The sequence below is a fragment of the Natrix helvetica genome, assembly GCF_964273705.1.
Source record: "Natrix helvetica genome assembly, chromosome: 6".
NCBI classification, from domain to species: Eukaryota; Metazoa; Chordata; class Lepidosauria; order Squamata; family Natricidae; genus Natrix; species Natrix helvetica.
In genome coordinates this window covers 69,009,210-69,030,902 of record NC_138553.1, presented here as the reverse complement: position 1 = coordinate 69,030,902, position 21,693 = coordinate 69,009,210, and the positions used below count along the sequence as shown (strand labels likewise).

The window sequence follows — 21,693 nt, the reverse complement described above, 5'->3', positions numbered from 1 at the left end:
TGCGAGCCCAGCGATTGGCGGGAGGTGAACGTGGGCGGGTGTTAAAAAGAAAAAAAAAGCGAAAGAGTTCTGAATGAGAAGGCCGGTGGCAGAGCCGGCCTTCGAAGCTGGCTTGCGTTGCTTCAAGCGATGAGAGCTGGTCGGGCTCCGCGGAGATGGCTGGAAGCTTTTGCTTTCCTCAGCCTCCTGGCCCTCCTCTCCTTCCCGCCCGCGTCGCCGGCTCTGGGCTCCCCTGAGGAGAGGCTCCGGCAAGCCTGCAGCACCTGTCGAGGGATCGTCGACCGGTTCACTCAGGTGGGAGAGGCAGGGAAGCTGAGGGCGCCTTTTCTCGGCGGCGGAGGGAGAGAGGGACCTTAACTGCGAGCCCACAGCTGGCTTAACGGTCCCAAATAGTAGGAGAAAGTTGGCTTTCCCCGCCCCCTCATTAAAACTAGTTGTTTTTTTAATGGCAACACCAACAAATTACCCGTTTACTGTATTCCGTGTACACAAAATACTTGTGTGCGGGATTATTTTTAGTAGCATTATTAGTTAGGGGTGTGTCCTTAACAGGGAGGCTTCAGAAATTAACTCGAGACGGCGAACTTTCTTAACATTCCTGCGTCCCTGCCCCCCCCCCAACAACAACCCTATGAGGTGGGCTGGGCTGAGAGAGGGAGGGGGGAGAGAGAGAGATGACAGAAAGAGACGACAGAGAAAGAGAGACAAAGAGACATGAGAGAGACAGAAAGAGAGTCGAGAAAGAGATGAGAGAGGCAAAGAGTGAAAGAGAAATGAGAGAGACAGAAAGAGACGAGAAAGAGAGACAGAGAGAGAGAGATCAGAGAAAGAAAGACAGACAGAGATCAGAGAAAGAAAGACAGACAGACAGAGAGAGATCAGAGAAAGAAAGACACAGAGAGAGAGATCAGAGAAAGAAAGACACAGAGAGAGAGAGAGAGACAGGCCCAAAATGACCCAGCCAGCTTTCATGCATAAAAAGCAGGGCAAGACTTCAGAGCCTATGCAGGTAGTCCTCGACTTATATAACCATTCGTTCAATGACCATTGGAAGTTTTTAAAAAAATAAAAAGTGACATGACCATTTTTCACACTTGCAACCAGTTACAGCGGCATGCGATCATGTCCTTGTGATCAAAAATCAAACTAGCATGTATTTATGATGTGACACTTTTCTACGGTCATGTGATTACCATTCCCAGCCGGCTTCCAACAAGCCAAGTCAATGTAGAGAAAACTAGATTTGTTTAACAATGGCTTCAACAACTGCAGTGATTCACCTAACAACTGTGGCAAAAAATGTAAAACAACTGCTTTGTTTCACAGTAGAAATTTCAGGCTCAATTATGGACATAAGGACCAGGGTGGCTCAGAAGGTCGGCAGTTCAGTGGTTCGAATCCCTAGTGCCACATAATGGAGTGAGCTCCCGTTACTTGTCCCAGCTTTTGCCAACCTAGCAGTTTGAGCATGTAAAAATGCAATAGATAAATAGGGACCACTTTGGTGGGAAGGTAACAGTGCTCCGTGTGCCTTTGGCGTTTAGTCATGCCAGCCACATGACCACGGAGACGTCTTCAGACAGTGCTGGCTCTTTGGCTTAGAAACGGAGATGAGCACCGCCCCTAGATCCGGAAACGACTAGCACGCATGTGCGGGGTAATCTTTACCTTATGATCATAAATCAAGGACTGCCAGTACTAGCACCTCTGTCAATGCAAACTGGCTCTCATGTTCTAGAAGTGTTTCTTTAAAAAAAATCCTTTAATTTTAAACCGTGATAAAAAGCATTTGTTAAAACATTTCCTAATTCAATGTTATGGTGCTACAGATAGGGAAATGTATTTAAGTTAGGCTGGTACATAGCATGTGAACGTAACATGGAAAAATCAGATTCCAACCTTTTTAAAACTCAAGCATGTAGTACCTTAACTGATGCCCTGAGAAAATATTTGTTGGGAACTATACAAAATATACAAAGAGTGTTTTCAAAAATGCTGCTTAATATTTGCTGGTTTGGATGCAAACAGGTAGGAAAAGCAATAATCTATCAATTAATAGAGCTAAACCTTCGTATGGATCTGAAGTTTCAAAAGCTTTAAAAAAAGTAAGTTAATTCATCTGCAGAGTAATACATTTCTGTATTGTATGTATACTTTCTGTAAATATTTCTTATGGACCTTGATAGAGTAAATAAAAATGAAGAAATAGAGTAACCTGTTGCTTTCAAATTTCTTTATAAACTATTCTTCAGAAAGAGGGAAACCAAAAAGTAACTTTTGTTATTACAAATATATAATTGATTATAATGTATAGTGTACTGAGGCTAGGGTATACGTTTTTTTGAAAAAGTGTCTGCTTTTTGGTGGTAAAAACAATATTTTGAAAAATGTCATTTTATCAAACTTGTGTTCTGAAGGGTCTAACAGACACAGCAAAGAAGAACTTTGGAGGTGGCAATACAGCGTGGGAAGAAAAAACATTATCAAAATATGAATCAAGGTATAGCAGATATTATTTTTCTTCTCAGTGTGCTAATATGCTTTGCAGTGATCAAGATGCCTGGGACTGAATACAGTATATAAAACAGAAATCCTGTTAATTTAGAGTTAAGTACTTGACTCTGCTTAAAGACAGTAGGATAGCCTAATTGATAAGTGGTTGCATTTACAGTGCATAGAATCGTGTCCACTTCCTTAAGGCTAACAGGATCAAACTGTTTCCAAATTACTGGGCAAAATGTCTCACAAGGACCTGCTCTGCACGTGGGTTCTAACTGGGAATGAATCCGAGCGATTTTATCTGACAGGTGTTCAATTCATGGCCCTGGAGATGATCATCTGACCCCCACCCTGGCCTAAGAGGAATGAAGTGATCCAGAACAGGGCTGATGGCGATATTCTACAGAAGCAATAAGGGAGGAGAAATAGTGTTATTTTGCCACTTTTATTGCCACGAGATAGACCTTAATAGCGGCTTTAAGTTGCATACAATCAGAGTCATCCTTTGTTTTTCTCCAGCGGTGCTCTAGACCAAGGGTCCACAGACCGGGTCTCATTGGGAACTGGTCCATGCAAGTGGTAGGTGAGCACCATTTGCACATGCACGGAATTGAGTTGCACAGATGAAACCATCCCTGCCACCTGCCGCCACTTGTCCACGGAGCTGAAAGATTGAGGACCATTGCTCTATATATCTCTTAACCTGTTTCAGAAGATCCCTCAGTTCCTCCATGAACCATGAGGAATGATGGGTGTGAAGGATTGGGAGAAGTCTCCTAGGTGCAATTCTGTCCAAAGTCTCATCAGTCTTTTGGTTTCAGCGCATTACTAAGGCTTCCATGGGACCTTGTAGCGAATCCTTCAGATATCACCCAGTTCCTTCATGGGTCCATTTGGCTGAATTCTTTGCCAGTTTATTTGTAACAGTAATTTTATTAAAGATTACAATTATAACAGCAAAGACTAATATAAACTAAAGAAAAAGAAAAAATAGATGAAGAAGAGGAAGAAAAAGAATAAAATATAAAGAAATAGTAAAGAAATACATAAATAAGTGATTTCATCACAAGTATAAATATTTCTTCCCCTATCCTAGCTCTTATCTATAAACAAATCTATATAGCCATTTCAATCCTGATATAGACAAAAGTCAATTAAGGTTAAAGCATACCAAATTTAACATAGGTCAAATAAGCTAACTTCCATTTACTTCTAACTATCTTGATCTTTAATACCATTAAATAATGTAGAAATATTTTCATTTGTTCTTTGTACCTTCTCACAAAATTCTTTTTACAAGCCTCTTTTATAAATCCAATATTTAAAAATTTACCAGGTCACTTTCTTGATCTGCTCTTTGTACATCCCTGTTATTAATTTTGCCTGTCCAGTATAACATTTTTTCCATGTTCATCCTTGTACTCTGTCATTTTAAAATCTAATTTCAAATCAGCCTTGATCGAGGCTCTAATTGAAACAAGTGAGAAAAGAAAAGGAAGATTGTTTTTTGGAATTCTTATTTATCCCAGCCCTCACAGTTCTCAAATCCCTAAATCTTCTTTAAGAAATATATTATGTCATAATATATAGTATATATTGGTGGTTCCTAGTCACAACAGTGGTAGTGTGTATTAAAAATGGCCTTGGAAATGATGTGATAGCCTATAAAACACTTCCAACCATTACAAAACATCGGATTCCTCTGGGGTCACGTGATTTGGAGCTGTGTGCTTGGCAACCTGTTTGTACTTAGAACTGGCATTCCATGATCATGTGATTGCTATTTGCAATGTTCTCCACTGGCTTCCCCAGAAAGACAATGGGGAAACCAATAGAATTGCAACCTGCTGCTGCCTGCTGAAAAGGTTCTCTCTTGTCTCTGGGTACTGCCTAAACCTTTGTCACAGCCAATGGCACAGTACAGTGAAAGTATACAACACATTCATTGGAGTGTCCCATTAAGACCTGTATTTCCAATTTAATTTCATTAATTTTATCAGTCTGCTGATAAGAAAAAGCACATAAAGGTAGCTTGTTGCATTATATTGATCTGTCCATTAGCTGTGTAGCTGAAAGCCTTCCAAGCAGGGAGTTTCCTTCAGCAGAGAGCTCTTTTCTAAGTTTTGCAGTCTTGGGATGCTGAATATTTTATTACTGTAAGCTACTTCAGCTTAAAATAGATTGATTGTTTGTTTGTTTATATTTCAAGTTTCTAGACAGCCTGTATTCCTCAAGGACATTGTAGTTGTAGATTATATAATATTAAAAGTTAATAGCAACACTTGATTTTTTTTAGATATGTGCTTTAATTTTTATGGACACTTCAGCACTGTCAGAAAGGGTTCAACTCTTTTGTTTTGTTTTGTTTTTATGTAGTGAAATTCGCCTTGTAGAAATTATAGAAAATCTATGTGACAGTAGTAACTTTGAATGCAACAACATGGTTGAGGAGCATGAAGAACATATAGAAACTTGGTGGTTCAAACGGTAAGTAAAACTACAATAAAACTTGTTTAAATATTGGCTGTAAGAAGTGCATGGTAAAGGTAGGGATGTTTTAAAACATAGACAATCTAAAGTAATATTAAATGCATTAAAAGCCCATTTTAAGCTGTAGTTTGGTAACATAATTCCCCTTTGGCTGTTAAATTGATAAGGCATGCTTATTTGCTATATACTTTAGTTAAACCTACATGAGTAGGATAAATTTGTTTTTGCTGCAGCATTTGTGTTGTGCCAATGGTTTTAAAATATCAAAAACTATTTTCAAAGATTTTGTGCAGACTAAAAGTAGATTGAATTTAGTGCAGCTGTTTCCCCCCTTCACCTCCCACCTTGTTAAACAGTGGTAGATTACTCAGTGCCCTACAGAATTTTTAGACTGCTATGTCCGTAATTCTTCAGCAATAACTATGCCAAAGCATCTGGAGGGTATCCAGTTGGCTATACCCATTTAGGGTGCAAGCATCTAAATAAGGCAGGTGCTTTATGAATGGCACAGTATAGTGTAAGTATACATCAAATTCCTTGGAGTGTCCCCTTGAGACATATATTTCCAATTTAATGTATCAGTATGATTATAAGCAAAAGCAATTAATGATGGCTTATTGCACTAAGTTGATATATATCCATTGTAGGTAGGCTACCCTGAGGTTTTTTTTATCATCAGTGGATGGATATAATCATTCTTGAAGTTTTGTAAACAAACTTCAATATCCTGCAGAAGCCTGGCATATTCTTTATTGGTGGCATTTAGTATTGAGATTTCCATTATTTTTGCTATACATGGCTGCTAGATGCTACAGTAATGCACGTGATAAGCATTCTAGACATTATTTCCTAGGATTCCATGATAAGGTTCTTGTCAATTCCAGATCGCATCTTCTCCATTTGCAACTAAAGAAGAGAATTTATCTAACTACCAGCCCTGACAGCACTACCTGGGATCAGAAGGGCAAGTTGTTCTTCCTTGTATATCATCACTTAGCTGCAAATCCTACAAACCAGTTTTTGGTTCTTGAGATACAGCTACATTTTGCTAGAATTTTTTTTATTGAATACATATTTCAGGGTTTTGGTGTGTGTTTGTGTGGAACATGCATTCATACTAATTTTTTTCTTTTACACATTTGTAATGATACCTTGCCCTTGATTAGTGATCCCTGGTTAAGTTAAGTTAAAGCCTCTTCCTTGTACTCTTCTGATAATTTTGAGCTTAATGGCATTTTCATAGATTCCACTGACAAAGGTCTACCTATGTAAGATCTGTAGCTATTGTTTTTTTGTAAAACTCTGCTGTTAAAAATTATTATGCCCAGTCTGTGTGTGTGTGTGGTTGTCAGTTGTCCTCGTGGTTGTCAGTTGTCTCTAGCTGCTGCTGCAGAGCTACTGAAACCTTTAATCATATTTCAAATATGAGAGAGGGGTTAAAAAGATATGACTTTCTCCTCAAATGAATATCACCAGTTACTAATTATCAGATTGTAGCCTTAATTTAAAGTCCTTTTATTCTTAAAAAAAATGTCCTGGACACAGCCCTTTTTCTTTTGGGGGACAATATGCTGACTCTAAACCGATAGGAGAGGCTGTAAAGCACTGTGAAGCGGTATTTAAGTGCTATTGCTATTCTCCTCTTCTCTTGACTTTTTTAACTTTGCTGCCATTTTTCACACAGGTAATTATTCTAATTATTAATGCCTTGTGTTTCTAAGAGTGTGTCCTAAATTAGTTTTCTCTTGCTATCTTGTTCAGTATTTCACTTGATGAACCCCTGGTCTGATGCACTTCCTGACCTCATAGGGTTTTATTCTAAGATTTTTTAAGTACGATAGATAGTATAGTTAACATCCTAGTTATAGAGTTAGAGTTATGCCTAACTTTGATGCTTATGGCTTAGACCAAATACTGCAATAAGTAGGTTGCAAATGAATACAGACAGAGATCAGTCAGCAATTGAGAATACAAGCTTCTGCTAGTGCCAATCAAAATTCAATCTCATTATCCACTGTGGCGTCTTTTTTTTAAGTATGGCTGGAAATAATGATGGGTGTAGTTTAACATCCACTACATAATCTGATGCTCTGGTAGGAAATTGTAGTGCAACTTCTCAAAAAAAATTACGCCCACCTGGCCAGTGCAGGTAGTTGTGGTACAACATACTACTTACAGCAAGGGAAGTTAGCTGATCTTTTTGCTCCCCTTAAAAAGTGGTTTGTGTTACAGTTAAAAAGATCAAGCATAATAATTTAAGTCATTAGATTCTCACACTGTTAAAAGTTGTTTTACAAAAGTTGTTTTACATTGTTCTCAAATGAACAGGTTTGTTATAATGAGGTAGGAAACAATCGTACTGCAATACCCTGCTTCACTTGTACAATTAATTGTCAGTTGCTCACTTCTTTATTCTGAATCAAGAGATGAAGCTCTCTGTGTATAGAATGCTACAGGTTGAAATGGCAGAGCAAAAGTGGCTGACAATTCATAATATATACACATATTGTAAGGTCTTTACATTATTGCCTTTTTGAATTCAGTGGCAAGTTGTAGTTGATCTCTTGATCTCTTTTTGCAGAAATTAATGTTGGTGTGTAACTTGCACGGGTTAGCATGAAATTCACGAACATACGTCATGTTTATGAATTATTTTATTCTTACAGGAAGAAGAAACACCCTGATTTGTTTAAGTGGTTTTGTATTGAAACAATTGAAGTTTGCTGCTCTGCTGGAACACATGGACCAGACTGTGTTGGTAATTAAACTTGAATAGATAAATACTGGAGTATTTCATATTAGTAGAATTGAAAAGTTTTGATATAGATAATTAAGCATCATTTGTGCCATCAATGTTGTGAATTCTGCTGAAAAATCAGGTTTTTGTCTAGACCAGTGTTTCTCAACCTTGGCGACTTTAAGTCCTGTGGACTTCAACTCCCAGGCTGGGGGATTCTGGGAGTTGAAGTCCACAGGACTTAAAGTCACCAAGGTTGAGAAACACTGGTCTAGAGACATGATAGACCTGTGATGGCGGACCTATGGGATGTGTGCCACAGGTGCCACGCAGAGCCATTGCCTCAGCTCAGCTCCACTCCACTCAGCATGCACACACACCTCCTGCTGGCCAGCTGATTTTCAGGTCTCTGCCGCACATTTGTGGAGGTCGGGGCGCATGCGGAAGATGCAGGGGGGTGGGAGGTCATGCATGCGCGGGGGGTGGGGGGAGCAGAGTGTGGGGTGCTGCCTCCGTGGCCCATTTTTGGTCCCAGGCGGCTGTAGGGAGGCCTGCTAGACCCCAAACAGGGCGCTGTGTGAGTGTGTTGCGCATGCATTGCATTATGGGTGCAGGCACGTATGTGTGCACTGTCACGCATGTGCACGCTTTTGGCACACAATGACAAAAAAGGTTAGTCATCACTGTGATAGACAATGAAAGTATTGGAATGAAATCAGTTAAATGAACTTCTTTAAATAAGTTTCGGAAGGATTATGAAGGATGCAATAAGCAGCTAAATTTCTAATAATAGCCTTATTTAAGAGCAAATGCTTCAGTTGGATATATCACTAGATGTTTATCTTCTACGCTAAGATGAGGGAGATTCTTTTTTTAAAAAAAGTTGTTATTTCTCCTGTGCTTGCAGAGCAAAAAAAAGAAAGCAATATATCAGTGATACATTACTGAAGAGTTATAAGATAAGGGGTAGGGGTGGGGTAAGTGAGTAAAAGTTGGTGTTATCCAATAGGAAGATATGTGGGATTTCTCACACACACACCCCACATATTATATCTATTTATTTTATCAAATTTATATGGCCACCCATCTCACATAAGGTGACTCTGGGAAGCACACAATAAAGCCAACTATTAAAGCCAAATATAAAGATGAAGTAAACAGTTGACATAAGTAAAACCAAAATCGCAAGAGGGTTAATTAGAATGTCATATGTGGGACAATATGGGTGTTTTCTATTGCCAGGGGATCTGCAGGCCTGATTAAAACCACATTTTTGAGGGCTCTGCAAAAGTCCACAAGGATTTGGGTAACTTCACCTCAGATGGAATGATGTTCCAGAGGGCGGGTGCCATAGCAGAAAAGGCTCGTCTACTGTATCCGATCAGGCAGGCAGGACTTGCAACCTGCTTCTCCTACTCACCTGCTAGGATGAGTAGAAGTAATTAGTGAGAGGCAGTCCCTTAGATAACCTATAGAATAAGTTGCAGAGCCTGCAGGTGGTTATTAAACATGTTTAAATATTTCTGACACTTTTAGTTGAAACACAGATAAAATGTCTTTATAGGTTTCCTATTCATCATGAAACGTACAGATAACTACAGTATACTAAGATTGAGCTACAGCAAGAGAAACTGTAACAAAACATTTTGTTTTACCTGTGATGTAAATGTTCTGCTTATTTGAAGCTTGTCGTGGGGGATCAGAAAGGCCTTGCCATGGAAATGGCGATTGTGATGGAGATGGCACTAGAGCTGGTGATGGATCATGCAAGTGCAAAAAGGAGTATCAAGGAGAATTCTGTTTGGACTGTTCTGATGGATTCTACAACTCTTACAGAAATGATACACATTCTGTTTGCATAGGTATGTTTACATGCTTATATTATTTGGGGTTATTGGTTAATTAGCATCTTTGATTTCGTACATTCGCAATTTATTTTGTAGTAAATATTTGCTGGATATTGAATATGCATGTAATTAATGTACAAAACAAGATGAAGTGAGTGCATAAAATTCAACAGTTCCATTTATGTCAATGTTATTAATTCCTCCTGTTTAGGAAACGTAACTTGCATTATTGAACACAACAAATGCAGTATAGTACTGTACAGCCTAATAATCTTTTCAGTTTGCATAGTAGTTAACGGTTATAATGTTATGGTGATTGAGCAATGTATTAATGGGCAAGTAGGCAATACATCAATTTAATGTAATTAATTGTGCCATTGAAGTTTTATATATTATATATTTTTAAAATGCTTTTAATTATAAAATATAACCCTTCTTTTTAAAAATGCCCTCATGCACCTGGTTTTTAGATTCATCCCAAATAAGAGAATATACAATGTTTAGGATTGTCCTTGTGCCCTCTGAGCTTATTTGCCTACACTTCATTATGAACTAGATTACCTCATCACTGTTAGTGAGTATGTGTGTGGTTTGCTCCCTACATATACCTGCCAGTGTCATAGGGATGTGGTTTTCTCCTTAGTAAGTTAAGGTAAGTTCAGAGACCACCAAGGGCTCCATATTGTTTTCTGCTTTATAGTTTGTCTGGTGTTAATCCATGCTTTTCTTGGTATACTGGAGGTGATGTGTTCTGGTCCCCAAAATAAAAGTAGGTAATGAGACAGAGAATGATAAGATCCATGATTCTGGGTATTTCAATCTTAGTGTATTTGGCTAGATCAGGAGTTTTGTGTGTTCTGGTCATAACTTCTGGTCACCCGCTCCGTGCATCGCATTTTCAGGTGGTTCCGGGGGGGGGGAGGAATCCTCACTTCCATATGGAGCCTGATTCCCGGAACTGCCCGAGAAGGGGCAGGTGAAGTGGGCTCTGCAGAGATCACTGTAACAACATTGTTGGGCGGCAGCGCAGCGATCCAAAGCCAAAGCCTTTGAATCAAGCTCGATTGTATCCCATTCCAGGTTTTTAACTTCCCAATCTAGCGTCCTGAGAAATCTAGCGTCTCTGAGGCACCTCTCATTTGTAGGAGGGCGGCATATACAAAAGCCTCTGAGTAACTGGGGGGGGGGGGGAGCTGCGCTTGGAACCTGCTGAAAACCGCCACCCAAAAAGCCCTTTTTCTCCCTCCTCTTCTCCTAACATTTTTAAAGCATGATCACCTTCCCAAGAACATTACAATCCTCATGAAAGGGGGGGGGGGGGCGGGCAAAGGGGGCGAGAGAGCTTGCAGAGGCTAGTGATTCCCTATGAACCCAGGGAAAGGGGTGGGGAAAAGGAGTCCCTTCAGGAGGAAAACAGCCACCTTCTTCTCCTCGGATTTGCACCCTCTTGTTCCTCGGCAACCCCGCTGCCAAGCCTCTACTGGCTGAAACTTCGCATTTGTTTTGTTTTTTTACTTCTCACTTTCACGTGTTTCTGTCGTACCTCCTCAGCGTTCCAGCTCACAGAATGGGGCAGGCGGAAGAAAAGCAAAGATAAGCCAAGAAGCCACGAGCTAAGATCACAGTCAGGTTGGCGAAAGGTGGGGAAAGAGGAAAGGGGTTGGGAGAGAGGAAACATCAAGCTTGTCCTCGCCTCTCCCAAGGAGCTCCCACACCATCTCACAAGAGCACCTGGTTTCAGTTTTACACCGCAAAAGTTTAGCTCATGCAGAGGAAAGAGGATTTAAGGAGAGGAGGAAATAGCTGTGGGAGGCAATGTTAACCAACGCATTGTTACTGTAAATGCCCTTGTACGGGAAGGGTCTGGGCCCCGCAGCAGGTGTCCCTCCAAGAGGGCTTCAGCAATCCCAAGTGCCACCAGCGATGGGCCAGCTTCTTTAAGCAGCCAAGTCCCTCTTCTGCCCCCATGAAAATCATCCCCACCCCACCCACTCCAGTTAAATCCACGTAGGGTGATAGGGTTTGCTTTAAATGGCTAAAAAAATCTGTGCTGCTCATTATCAAAATCCGAGTGGAAGTGAGGATCTCCCGCCACCTGGAACTGCCGGAAAATGCGAGGCACACAGGCAGCGATGGTCTGTGGCAATCCCTGCAGCCTGGAACAGCTGCTTGGGAGTATTCCACCCTTCAATCAGCTGCTCCTCCTGAATCAGGCTGCTGAACCTGGCCAGGCCATTTGCTGTTTGCTGCAAGGACGCTAGCCAGATTACTACCAATGGATGCTGGTAGGCAGAAGCAGAAACTTTTTTTTTCCTGTTTTCTTCCTTCAAAATTAGGGAGCGTCTTATACTCCGAAAAATACGGTAGCTATAAAATTCCTATTCCAGGAATGACTCAGAAATGAAAATAAAATGTGGAAAAAGAAGCAATATTTTGTGCAGCTGCTTTCTTTTTGGCTTCAGTTGCAAACTTTTTCAAGTACTGTATGTCCATAACAATCTTGCAAATGTTGCTTCTCTTAATAGCGTGTCATGATTCATGTAAAACATGTACCGGGGCAACCAACAAGGACTGTAAAGATTGTAAAGGAGGTTGGCTTAGAAACGAAAACGCCTGTGTAGGTAAGAATGGCTATGTGATACTTCTTTTTAAAAATCTGCCAAATAATTTATTAATCTAAAGCAGGGCTATCACACTCCCAGCCCAGGGGGGCAGATGCGTCATGGGCTGGTCGCGCCCATATCCGGGAGGAAAGGTCCCACTACGTCATGTGATGCCGCCATGATGATGTGGGTTTGATACCCCTGATCTAAAGGATGAATGATCATCTTCTCTTTCTCATATGCACTATAGATGTTTATGCTGCCTATCATTTCTCAAGAAGGGAAGTTTTTAAATATAGCAAAATTGTAGCTCTTTAGCTTATTCATATCAAGTTCTCCCACCTCTGTGCTTACTTTGTAAGATAATAGCTTTTATTTTTTCGTCATAAATAAATTCAATTATTTAATGGTTAACTGTTTAGTTTTAAAATAATGGCAAAGATGGGAGGAGAATTAAATGATCTGTAGTTGTATTTATTAAATAATATTGGGAAACTGATACATTCACATATTGTAACCATAATTTGTTAAGCAGCCAGAACTAGTTTTGCAGATAAGAGACGTCTTCACAGTTTATCAACCTACTTCTGATTTATTTTGCCTCTTCTTTCACTATTCCTGTTTGTGGATCATTTGTTTTTAGAAAAGAAACAAAGCGGACAACTGTGTAAATCATAAAGATCATTTAATGTTTGATTAAATATAACTAATACAGTGCAATCTATATTTTAGCATATCAGATTTCTTTTAAAGTTTTGAACGTGTCCATTATTCTGGCTATAACCTTGAATGTGGATTCATTTTTTTCAGATGTGGATGAATGTGAAGTAGAAGAATCTCCTTGCAATTCTGATCAATATTGTTGGAACACAGATGGTTCTTTCGCCTGCAAAGGTTCATTTTTTACTATTTCTGAATAAATCACAATATGCGTAGACAGCTTAATTGGTTATTACATACTAACAAAAGTGCCAATTGATTGTTAGGAATGAAGTTTTCAAAATAATTAGTGGACCTTCACTGTAATTTCAAATTTAAAGTTTGATATGGCACTGCATTTGACATTTAAGTCTTGGCAGTGCATTTTGTGTGCTCTTTCAGATTTCCCTAATACGCTTGTTAAATTGAAAATGTGGGGGGAACATGACTGAGGACTCAACTTAATGCAAATATTTTTATACAAATACTTTAGTCATGAGTGTAACTATTGCCTCGTTAATTGTGTGTCCATTAATTTTGCATTTTCTCTAGCTAACTGTGCCTGTTAAATGTAATGACTTGTTACTATATATAAATGTGCAGCAAAACCCACACTCATCCCAACTGTGTTACCTAGTTGTGTAATGAAATGTCTCCGAGTAAATAATGATGCTCAAAGAGCAAGAACTCCATCTTAATGGAATTTTTATTTTACGTTTTAGCATGTGATCTTAGCTGCCTGGGATGTACAGGAGAAGGGCCTAATAAATGTAAAAGCTGTGTAACAGGCTATGAAATGAAAGAAGAAACATGCACAGGTTAGATTATTACAACATCATGGATATACAACATTTTTGGAACTGTTAATATTATTTAATGATTCATCTGCATATAGTTAAATTTCAATTTACCATACATTTTTGTAGATGTAGATGAGTGTTCACACACCGAAGAAATGTGCACAGGAGAAAATACCAATTGTATTAATACTCCAGGAGGTTACAAATGTATCTGCTCAGAGGGCTTTGAAGACAAAGATGGCATCTGTGTTCCATCTATAAAAGCAGGTGAGTAGTGGTCTTTCCAGTGGGATTTACGGGGGAGAGTAATGTAGTTACTACATTATTACTAATACAAAGCAAGTTTCAGTGTTCCCTTTAAATAAATTTTTACATTTCAAGCTGATCACTACATTTTCTAAGTGATTCCTGGTATTAAAATCATAAAGACCAAATCCTGCCATGAAACTCACCAGCAATTTTGCACCAATAATTATGTCGACCTAAGTTAACCCTTTCCAGCCTGTTGTTCTCCAGCTAGAGTGGGAATTCTGATGTTGGCCATCCAACATGGAAGGCGCCACATTAAGAAGACAGAGTGGTGAATGCAACAATAAAGTTGAGAACAAAAGCAAGAGTCAGGCTGTGAGAAGATTGTGTCATGCAATGTAACAGATGAGTATCTGTCTACCAAAAAGTAGGCTAGAGATTCAGCTCCCCAAATTTATTTAAGCCACGATTGAGTCTCAACTGTAGTACAGTCAAGTTCAGCTCAAGAACTACTAGCAATGGAGCAAAGAATCTGTAGTAAGGATTTCAGAAACTTAGATTGTACAACCTTTAAGTACAGACATCCTTGCAGGTGCAACATTATGAACTATGTAGAAGAATACTTACTGATGACAGTGTACATTCCCGTCTGCATTATTCTTTTAGTACATATTCTCTTAGTACAAGTATTGGGTGGACATTCATATGGTTTGAAAAGAGAATATATATACTGTGTTTCCCCGAAAATGTGACTTACCCCAAAAACGAGCCTTAGAACAATTTTCACGCATTTGCCTAAGCCCTACCCCAAAAATAAGCCCTAGTTAAGCCCCACCCACCACCTGGTTGTCCGAGGTGGGATGAGGCGCAGGTGTAAAAATCAAACTAGGGCGGGAATGGTGGGGCGGAGCACCCCGCAGCCACTTACCATAGGATTGCCGCAGCCAGGCTTCCTATGCCCCGACAGCTGTTATGCCACTGCCCGACATCTGCAGCCGCTTTCGGCCACTTGCGGGTGGATGCCATGTGGTGCATCGCTCCAGTGCCACCGCTCGTGGCCAGACGGCACATGGTGCATAGCGCCGGTGTCACCGTTCGTGGTAGAACACCATGAGACTCACACCTATGCTGCCTCTCACATGCACTACAGTACGATGTGCCACACAGCCTCCTGCGAGCGGCAGCACCAGTGCGATGAGCCTCACAGTGTCTGGCCGCAAGCGACCACAGAAGTTGGGCAGTGGTGCAAGAGGTGTCAGGGCATGGGAGGCATGGCTGTGGTGGTCCTAGGATAAGCAGGTAAGACATCCCCTGAAAATAAGAACAATAGAAGTACTGGCTGCTTTAAAAAAATATATGGTAAGACCCCCCCATCTTATGCACGATATTTCATGTGCTTTTAAGGGCTTTCCATTTCTCCTTCCAGCACAAGAGTAGACAAAAGTCTCTCTGGAATGGTATCTTGCCAACATAAAGAAAAATAGGCCATTGCCCTCCCTGGGCGCATCAATACAATTTCTACACAAGCATTGGCACTTCTGAATACTAGGCAATAGCAGTAGTGTGACTATGTAGGAATTACATTTAATTAAGATTCGTTCATTTTGACAGAAGAGAAAACATCAGCAAATATAAGTTCATCTGATACCCATGAAGAATTATGATCTACATTCCAAGATGAGACATCGACATCTAACCCTTAAGTTATTGAACTGAAAACCACTACGCAAGGTGACATGTAAATGGTGTTATATAAGTGCAGGTTGCCAGTATGATTCCCTTTGGAAGTGAATGATTAATTGTGCTCAAAATTGCATTTCTGTACAGAATAAGAACAATGACTACTTTTTATACAGGCATTATACTATCCTAGTAGAAGTGATTAGTGACATTTGCTTAAATCGACTGGATTGTGCCCATTTCAGCATTATTTGTCATTTGTGGAGCAATAGAAAAGGAAAGTGCTTAGCAAACAAAAGACTTTTAGATCTGGATTTTTTTAATGTCTTTTCAATGTTGGTAAAAGAAGACTGGCATTTGGGAAAAATGAGTAAAATCTTGATGGTCAACTTTGTCATTAAAGATTTATTGTGGCTGCTTTGTATTTTCTGTAAGCTTTGTGTGATGGTATTCATTTTTAGTTCTCAAAATCATTTTTATGTGTCTAAGGCTTATTAACCATCATTTATAGCTCATGATACCAATGGTTCCTCATGAATTGTAAGACTTCAGCTTTATATTGTAAAAATGGCAGTTCTAATTCTGTTGGAATAACCCTCTGTCCATCAAAATAGAAGAAATTATAATCTTTAGGAACAAATGAGTACTTAATTGTCCTTTAAAAGATAAAAGTTCCCCTCGCACATATGTGCTAGTTGTTCCCGACTCTAGGGGACAGTGCTCATCTCCATCTCAAAGCCGAAAAGCCAGCGCTATCCGAAGATGTCTTCGTGGTCGTGACTAAACACCGAAGGCACACGGAACGCTATTACCTTCCCACCAAAGGTGTTTCTTATTTTTCTACTTGCATTTTTACATGCTTTCGAACTGCTAGGTTGGCAGAAGCTGGGACAAGTAACGGGAGCTCACTCCGTTACACGGCGCTAGGGATTCGAACCACGAAACTGCCAACCTTTCTGATCGACAAGCTCAGCATCTTAGCCACTGAGCCAACAGAATGTGATCTATCTTAATTTTCAATTGCCTTTACACTTTAAAAAAATATGTAGATCAATTGTGAATTACAGGTAAGTCAAAATCAGACCACAGCATCAAAAATTCACAATGCCACAAAAAGATTTTAAATGTGTTTAAATAAGGTACATTTAAATTAATAGTAAAGTCTAATACAAGAACATTCTGATCATCACCTTTAAGAAATTAAATAAGCTGGTTATGAGATCAAAAAGCTAAGCCAGTTTGTTCATGCATCCAGCTACATGGAATCATTAAAATGCTGCTAGAAAGCCAGTTGTCAGCTCGCGTAGCACCTGAATCATTTGCCTGCTGCTGGTGCAACATTTTTATGCCTGGAGTTCACATCTGGACTTTGTGACCTGCCTTGGGAATGCAAGATGAGTATCCAGTTCCACGCTTTGGGCCTTTTGGAGGTGTATTGTGGGAAGTGGATTGTAGGGTGGAATGGATGCTGTAAGACACGTGAAATCATAAAAAACATGTTTTGTTCCTTGGCTAAACTCTATCCACAAAATCTTCAAGCCTTATTATACACTTTTCAGCTGTTCCCAAAAATGGGGGTGGGAAAGTTTAAAATTTCTGTCTCATTCTGTATTGGGAGCAAATGAGGTGTTGGGGTGCCATAAATAAGTTATGTGCTTCAGAAAAAAATGTGGTACATGATGATATGCTTGTCCAACTTACTGTCAGGGTTCCAAATAATACACCTGTAGCAAATAGAACTCCAAGGCAGGTAGATTCCTCAAAGAATAGTTTTATTGGATATATTGGCACAGACTGGTGAACACTGACTAAAGGTTCCCGTGCTTTTCACCTTATTAAAAGTAAAAAAAAAAATCTCCTTTATCAGTCACATGGTCCAATCAAGGTGCTGTCTGGTTGCCTAGTAACTTGACTCCTCCCCTCTCTCTCTGGCCATCTATGGGAATGCCCTTGGTTCTCAGGGGAAAGTATTTTGTTTTGGCTACAAAACCCCAGCTATCTCTATTTCCCCCCTTCTTATCCCTCAGCTCCAGTGTGGCAACACTGAAGCTTCAAAATAACTTTGGTCAGCTCAGCTTCAGGGTTGACACATTATGATATCTACATGATCAAGAGAAAAAGATGTGCTGCTCCAGATGAAGCAGAGATAACTCATACGTCTAAATGATGCCATTGTCTTACACGATTATGCTGTATTTCTAATATATAAACCAGAGGTGGGCTGCTGCCGGTTTGAACTGGTTCAGGTGAACCGGTAATTCCGAGCAGTGGCTGGGCCTGCCCACCCACCCTGGTGCTATCCCGTCTTATATAATCACCATGTTTTTGTTGCGCGCATGTGTGGAAGGCACACGAGCAAAGCATGCGCTCACATTTTCGGTTCTGGGCAAACCAGTTGTAACATGTGACGCCCACCTCTGATATAAACCTCATGCAAGGACTTAATCACCAATAAAGGAGAATATTTGTAGCGTGGTTGAAATGAGGGGTGCTTGTGCTCTGAGTATGGTTGGAGTTTTTTGCAGACATTTCACTCCACTGTTGATGTTTATTTACCATATTTTTCGGACTACAAGACGCACCAGAAATTAAATGCACAAAGATTTTGAAGAGGTAAATTTTTTAAAAAAGGTTTTTGCCTACCATTTTGGAAGGCATGCAGAGTGCTCCTGGGGCCTTGGGAGGGCAAAAACACCCCCATTTTTGTGAAAAATGGGCTCATTTTCACTCGTTTTTGCCCTCTCCAGCCCTCAAGAGCACTTTGCAGGCCTCCCAAACCCTCTGCGCATCCAATTTTGCCAAATATCGGATGCGCAGGGTGGGGTTTCGGGAGGCCAAAAATGCTGTATTCAGTGTATAAGGTGCACCCAGATTTTCACCCTTTTGGGGGGGGGAGGTGTGTCTTATACTCTGAAAAATATGGTATGTTTTATATTTGTGTGTGTGTGTGTGTGTGTTATCTATTTTGGATAATAAAATGTCTGCAAAAAAAGCAATCAAGCTTAGAGAGCACCAAAGACCCTTCACTCTTAAGCACATAGATATTTAAATTCCCAATAAATCTAACGGCAGCAAAGTATGTAGCTGAACTGATCTTTCAATATTATTTTGGAAAAAATATTCTCATCTAGCTTTGTATCTATTCAGCACAATTGAGATCTATGTTCTTTGCACACTTTGGGTCAACGTGTGACTTACATTCAGAATTGAAAAGTCCCTTTGTTAATACCCAACTTTTAAAAAAAAAAACTTGATACAAGTAATTAAATATTTTCACTTTCAGCCACTAGAGGGCAGACTTCATTGTTGCAGACAATTCTGAGAATATAATACTGTAATCCAAAACTAGCAATGCAACCTCTTTCCAATAAAGGAGAAGCTGAAGATAATCATTGAACAACTGAGATGACATTTGCTAATTATGTGGTTCTCATATTACAATTGGGAAAATATATCTTCTAAGTGCTGGTTACCATAGCAACTTTCCCATGCCCATTTGCAATATTTGCCTTAATATAGTGATAATGTAAATGCAGGCACAGTGAGCTTTACGCGTATCTGGATCAATTCCTAATGCAAGTTAAATGTTATTACTAATGTAACATTGAGCATGTATTAACTGGCTTCTGGAGTTTTTTCACTGAATCCTTGTGAAAAGTAAATAATCCTAAATAATGTGGCCAAGAACTAAAGGAATACATATATTCAGGAGAGGCATATTATATACCCAAATTTTATTTATTGATGTTGGTCCATAATTTCCCATTTGCCAGGGAAACAAATCTGTGTTAATCTGAAATATGGATTGCCTTTTGAGGAGTGCATGGTAATACTACGGCACCTTTTCTCATTGTTCCATCTCTTGCTATAAGCAAATATAATACATCCCAGAAAAAATGTTCCACAAAATTTATTTGGATGTACATTATACATCCTACCAGGGACGTGCGGGCAGGGGAGGCAGAGCCTCACCTCTCTTCATGAAATAATAGTATATAATATTATATACTATATATATATAGTATTGTAATATTATATACATCCGTCGTGCCGCGCCCGGGAGCTGCAGAGGCAGAAATGTTCTTGGCGCTCCCGGATGACAAAGGCACGAAAGCGACTGGGGAACGACGAGAGGCAGGAAGGTTCTCGTCGTTCCCCAGTCGCTTTCGAGGACTGCGGAGCGCGAGCCGGCGGAGCACGCTCAGGAAGGCGGGGAATGGGATCACGTGTGCTGGAGGCTGAGGCAGCCTGAACCTCCAGCACACGTGGTCCCATTCCCCGCCTTCCTGATGACGTCACCAGCCTCACCAGCCATAAACCTCACCGCACGTCACTGCCTCCTACCCTATTCTATTCTTTTAAACAAGTGAGGTTTAAAGTCCACACTTATATTTAGATACTTATGGTCACAGGGACATAGTTCAATAAAAGTTCATGGTTGAGCCCAGAAATATGCATATAGCTGTCAGGCCTGTAGTTATGTTCCTTTTAGATTTTTTTGGCCTGCCACACTTTCTATTAATTCACTATGCTGTTTCATTAGTGTAGTAATTGGGAGGGGGGAATAGAAAGGAGTAGAGTTGTGGAATGTGTTGTTGTCATTCCTTTATAGAAGCCAAGGTCATCTTTTGTCTCTGCATCTCTGCACCTGACCGGAACCAGCTGGGTGGAGATGCCAGCGTGGCCGAAGAAGATTGGACCATGTGATGGATTTATGGGTGTGGGGGAAAGAACATGAACTTTCAACTGGGTGGAATCCCAGGAAGCTTTTAGATTTGGGATTCCACAGTTCGTTGCCAACATGTCTGACTTATTAAATTGGAACTTTAAGGATAGCTCTGCCTTGGACTCTGATTGAATTCTGCATGATATTTGGAACGCTGACAATAGCTACTTTAAAGATAAATAAAGGTCTATCTAGGGCAGGGGTGTCAAACTGGTGGCCCACAGGCTGGATGTGTCACATGTAGGCCACGCCCACCCCAGCTCTGCGAAGGGAAAAAAAGTTTTGATGCGTCGCGTGACGGCAAAGTGACTCAACGAGATTGACACCTGTGATCTACGCCATTATTCTGTTCCCAAGGTGGATTCCCAAATTCCAGTAAGAAGCCCAACTAAGTTCTGTTCCTGTTCTGTAATAACTGCCATTAATATAGTACAATATTAATATATAGTTATGATTAGTATCTTCGCGATCATTTTTTAGCTTTGACAAAGATTTCATAAATTATACTTTCGTAATACTTTAAATGATAATTTTATATCCCAAGATGCTCTTGTTGGATCTTCATGATGAAATTATTTAATCCAGATCTTTTTGTTAAAAAGAAAGAGTTCTCTTTGGTTCTATTTTTTTAAAGCAAAAAAGAAAGAAAGATTTTTTAAAAATCTTTTCATCTTTCTCCATAACATCTGCTTACTAAGGAAACCTGGACTTAAGGGTAACAAAACAATGTTTGCCTACGCAGATTTTAACATTAAGAGAATGGTTTCTTTTTAAGTTATAGAGATAAGTTGTATCTGCTTTCATTTACCTAAATCTAAAAGTGAGAACCAATCCTTTGTTACTTGGAGCAAATGTGGATTTTTTATTTCTATAGGCATCTATTGAAAATGATCTGACAACTCTTTTATTTATTTTTTAAAGAAATCTGGCTATTTGTGAACTCTTGCTTTAAAAATAATACCTTTTTAGAATGGCATTAATCATTGTCATCTCACAACTGCTTTGAAACTTTCAAAAAACGTTAGAAGTTTTTGAACTTTGCATGATACTGCTTACATCCCAATGTCCATACAAATTATGAATACAATATTGGGAATATAAGCTTAAGTGAATATACGTAGATTTTAAACTTGATGGAAGTTATATTTCTTCTAAATTACTGTAAAGGTCCAGGGTGTGACATAGCCTGTAGTTTTTGACCTTTGATAAAATATTTATAGTGGCATAATAGTATTTACCGGTAAACAGTACAAGCGTAGTGTTCCTTTTTAGCCTTTCTCTTGAATACAAAATAACCCCAAAAACCTGTAGTGAAGAGTTTGTGAAAGATCAAGTTAAGTTAACATGATATAACACTACAATA

The 21,693-nt window shown here is 39.7% G+C and overlaps 1 protein-coding gene across 1 annotated transcript; it reads left to right on the top strand.

The window, feature by feature from the left end:
- Positions 1–29: 29 nt before the first annotated feature.
- CRELD2 (cysteine rich with EGF like domains 2) lies at positions 30–16,038 on the top strand. The gene is made up of 10 exons (XM_081958171.1): positions 30–294; positions 2,418–2,500; positions 4,876–4,986; positions 7,656–7,747; positions 9,412–9,588; positions 12,099–12,194; positions 12,987–13,070; positions 13,598–13,693; positions 13,802–13,942; positions 15,536–16,038. The coding sequence occupies exons 1-10, from the start codon at positions 130–132 to the stop codon at positions 15,586–15,588; spliced, it is 1,098 nt and encodes a 365-aa protein (XP_081814297.1). The 5' UTR covers positions 30–129; the 3' UTR covers positions 15,589–16,038.
- Positions 16,039–21,693: the final 5,655 nt, after the last annotated feature.

Bases quoted from the DNA above. Each gene is read 5' to 3' on its own strand.
- CRELD2 (XM_081958171.1), top strand. From the start codon at position 130: ATGAGAGCTGGTCGGGCTCCGCGGAGATGGCTGGAAGCTTTTGCTTTC. The intron at 7,748-9,411 runs GTAATTAAACTT...GCTTATTTGAAG, and splicing joins ACATGGACCAGACTGTGTTG to CTTGTCGTGGGGGATCAGAA. The intron at 9,589-12,098 runs GTATGTTTACAT...TTCTCTTAATAG, and splicing joins TACACATTCTGTTTGCATAG to CGTGTCATGATTCATGTAAA.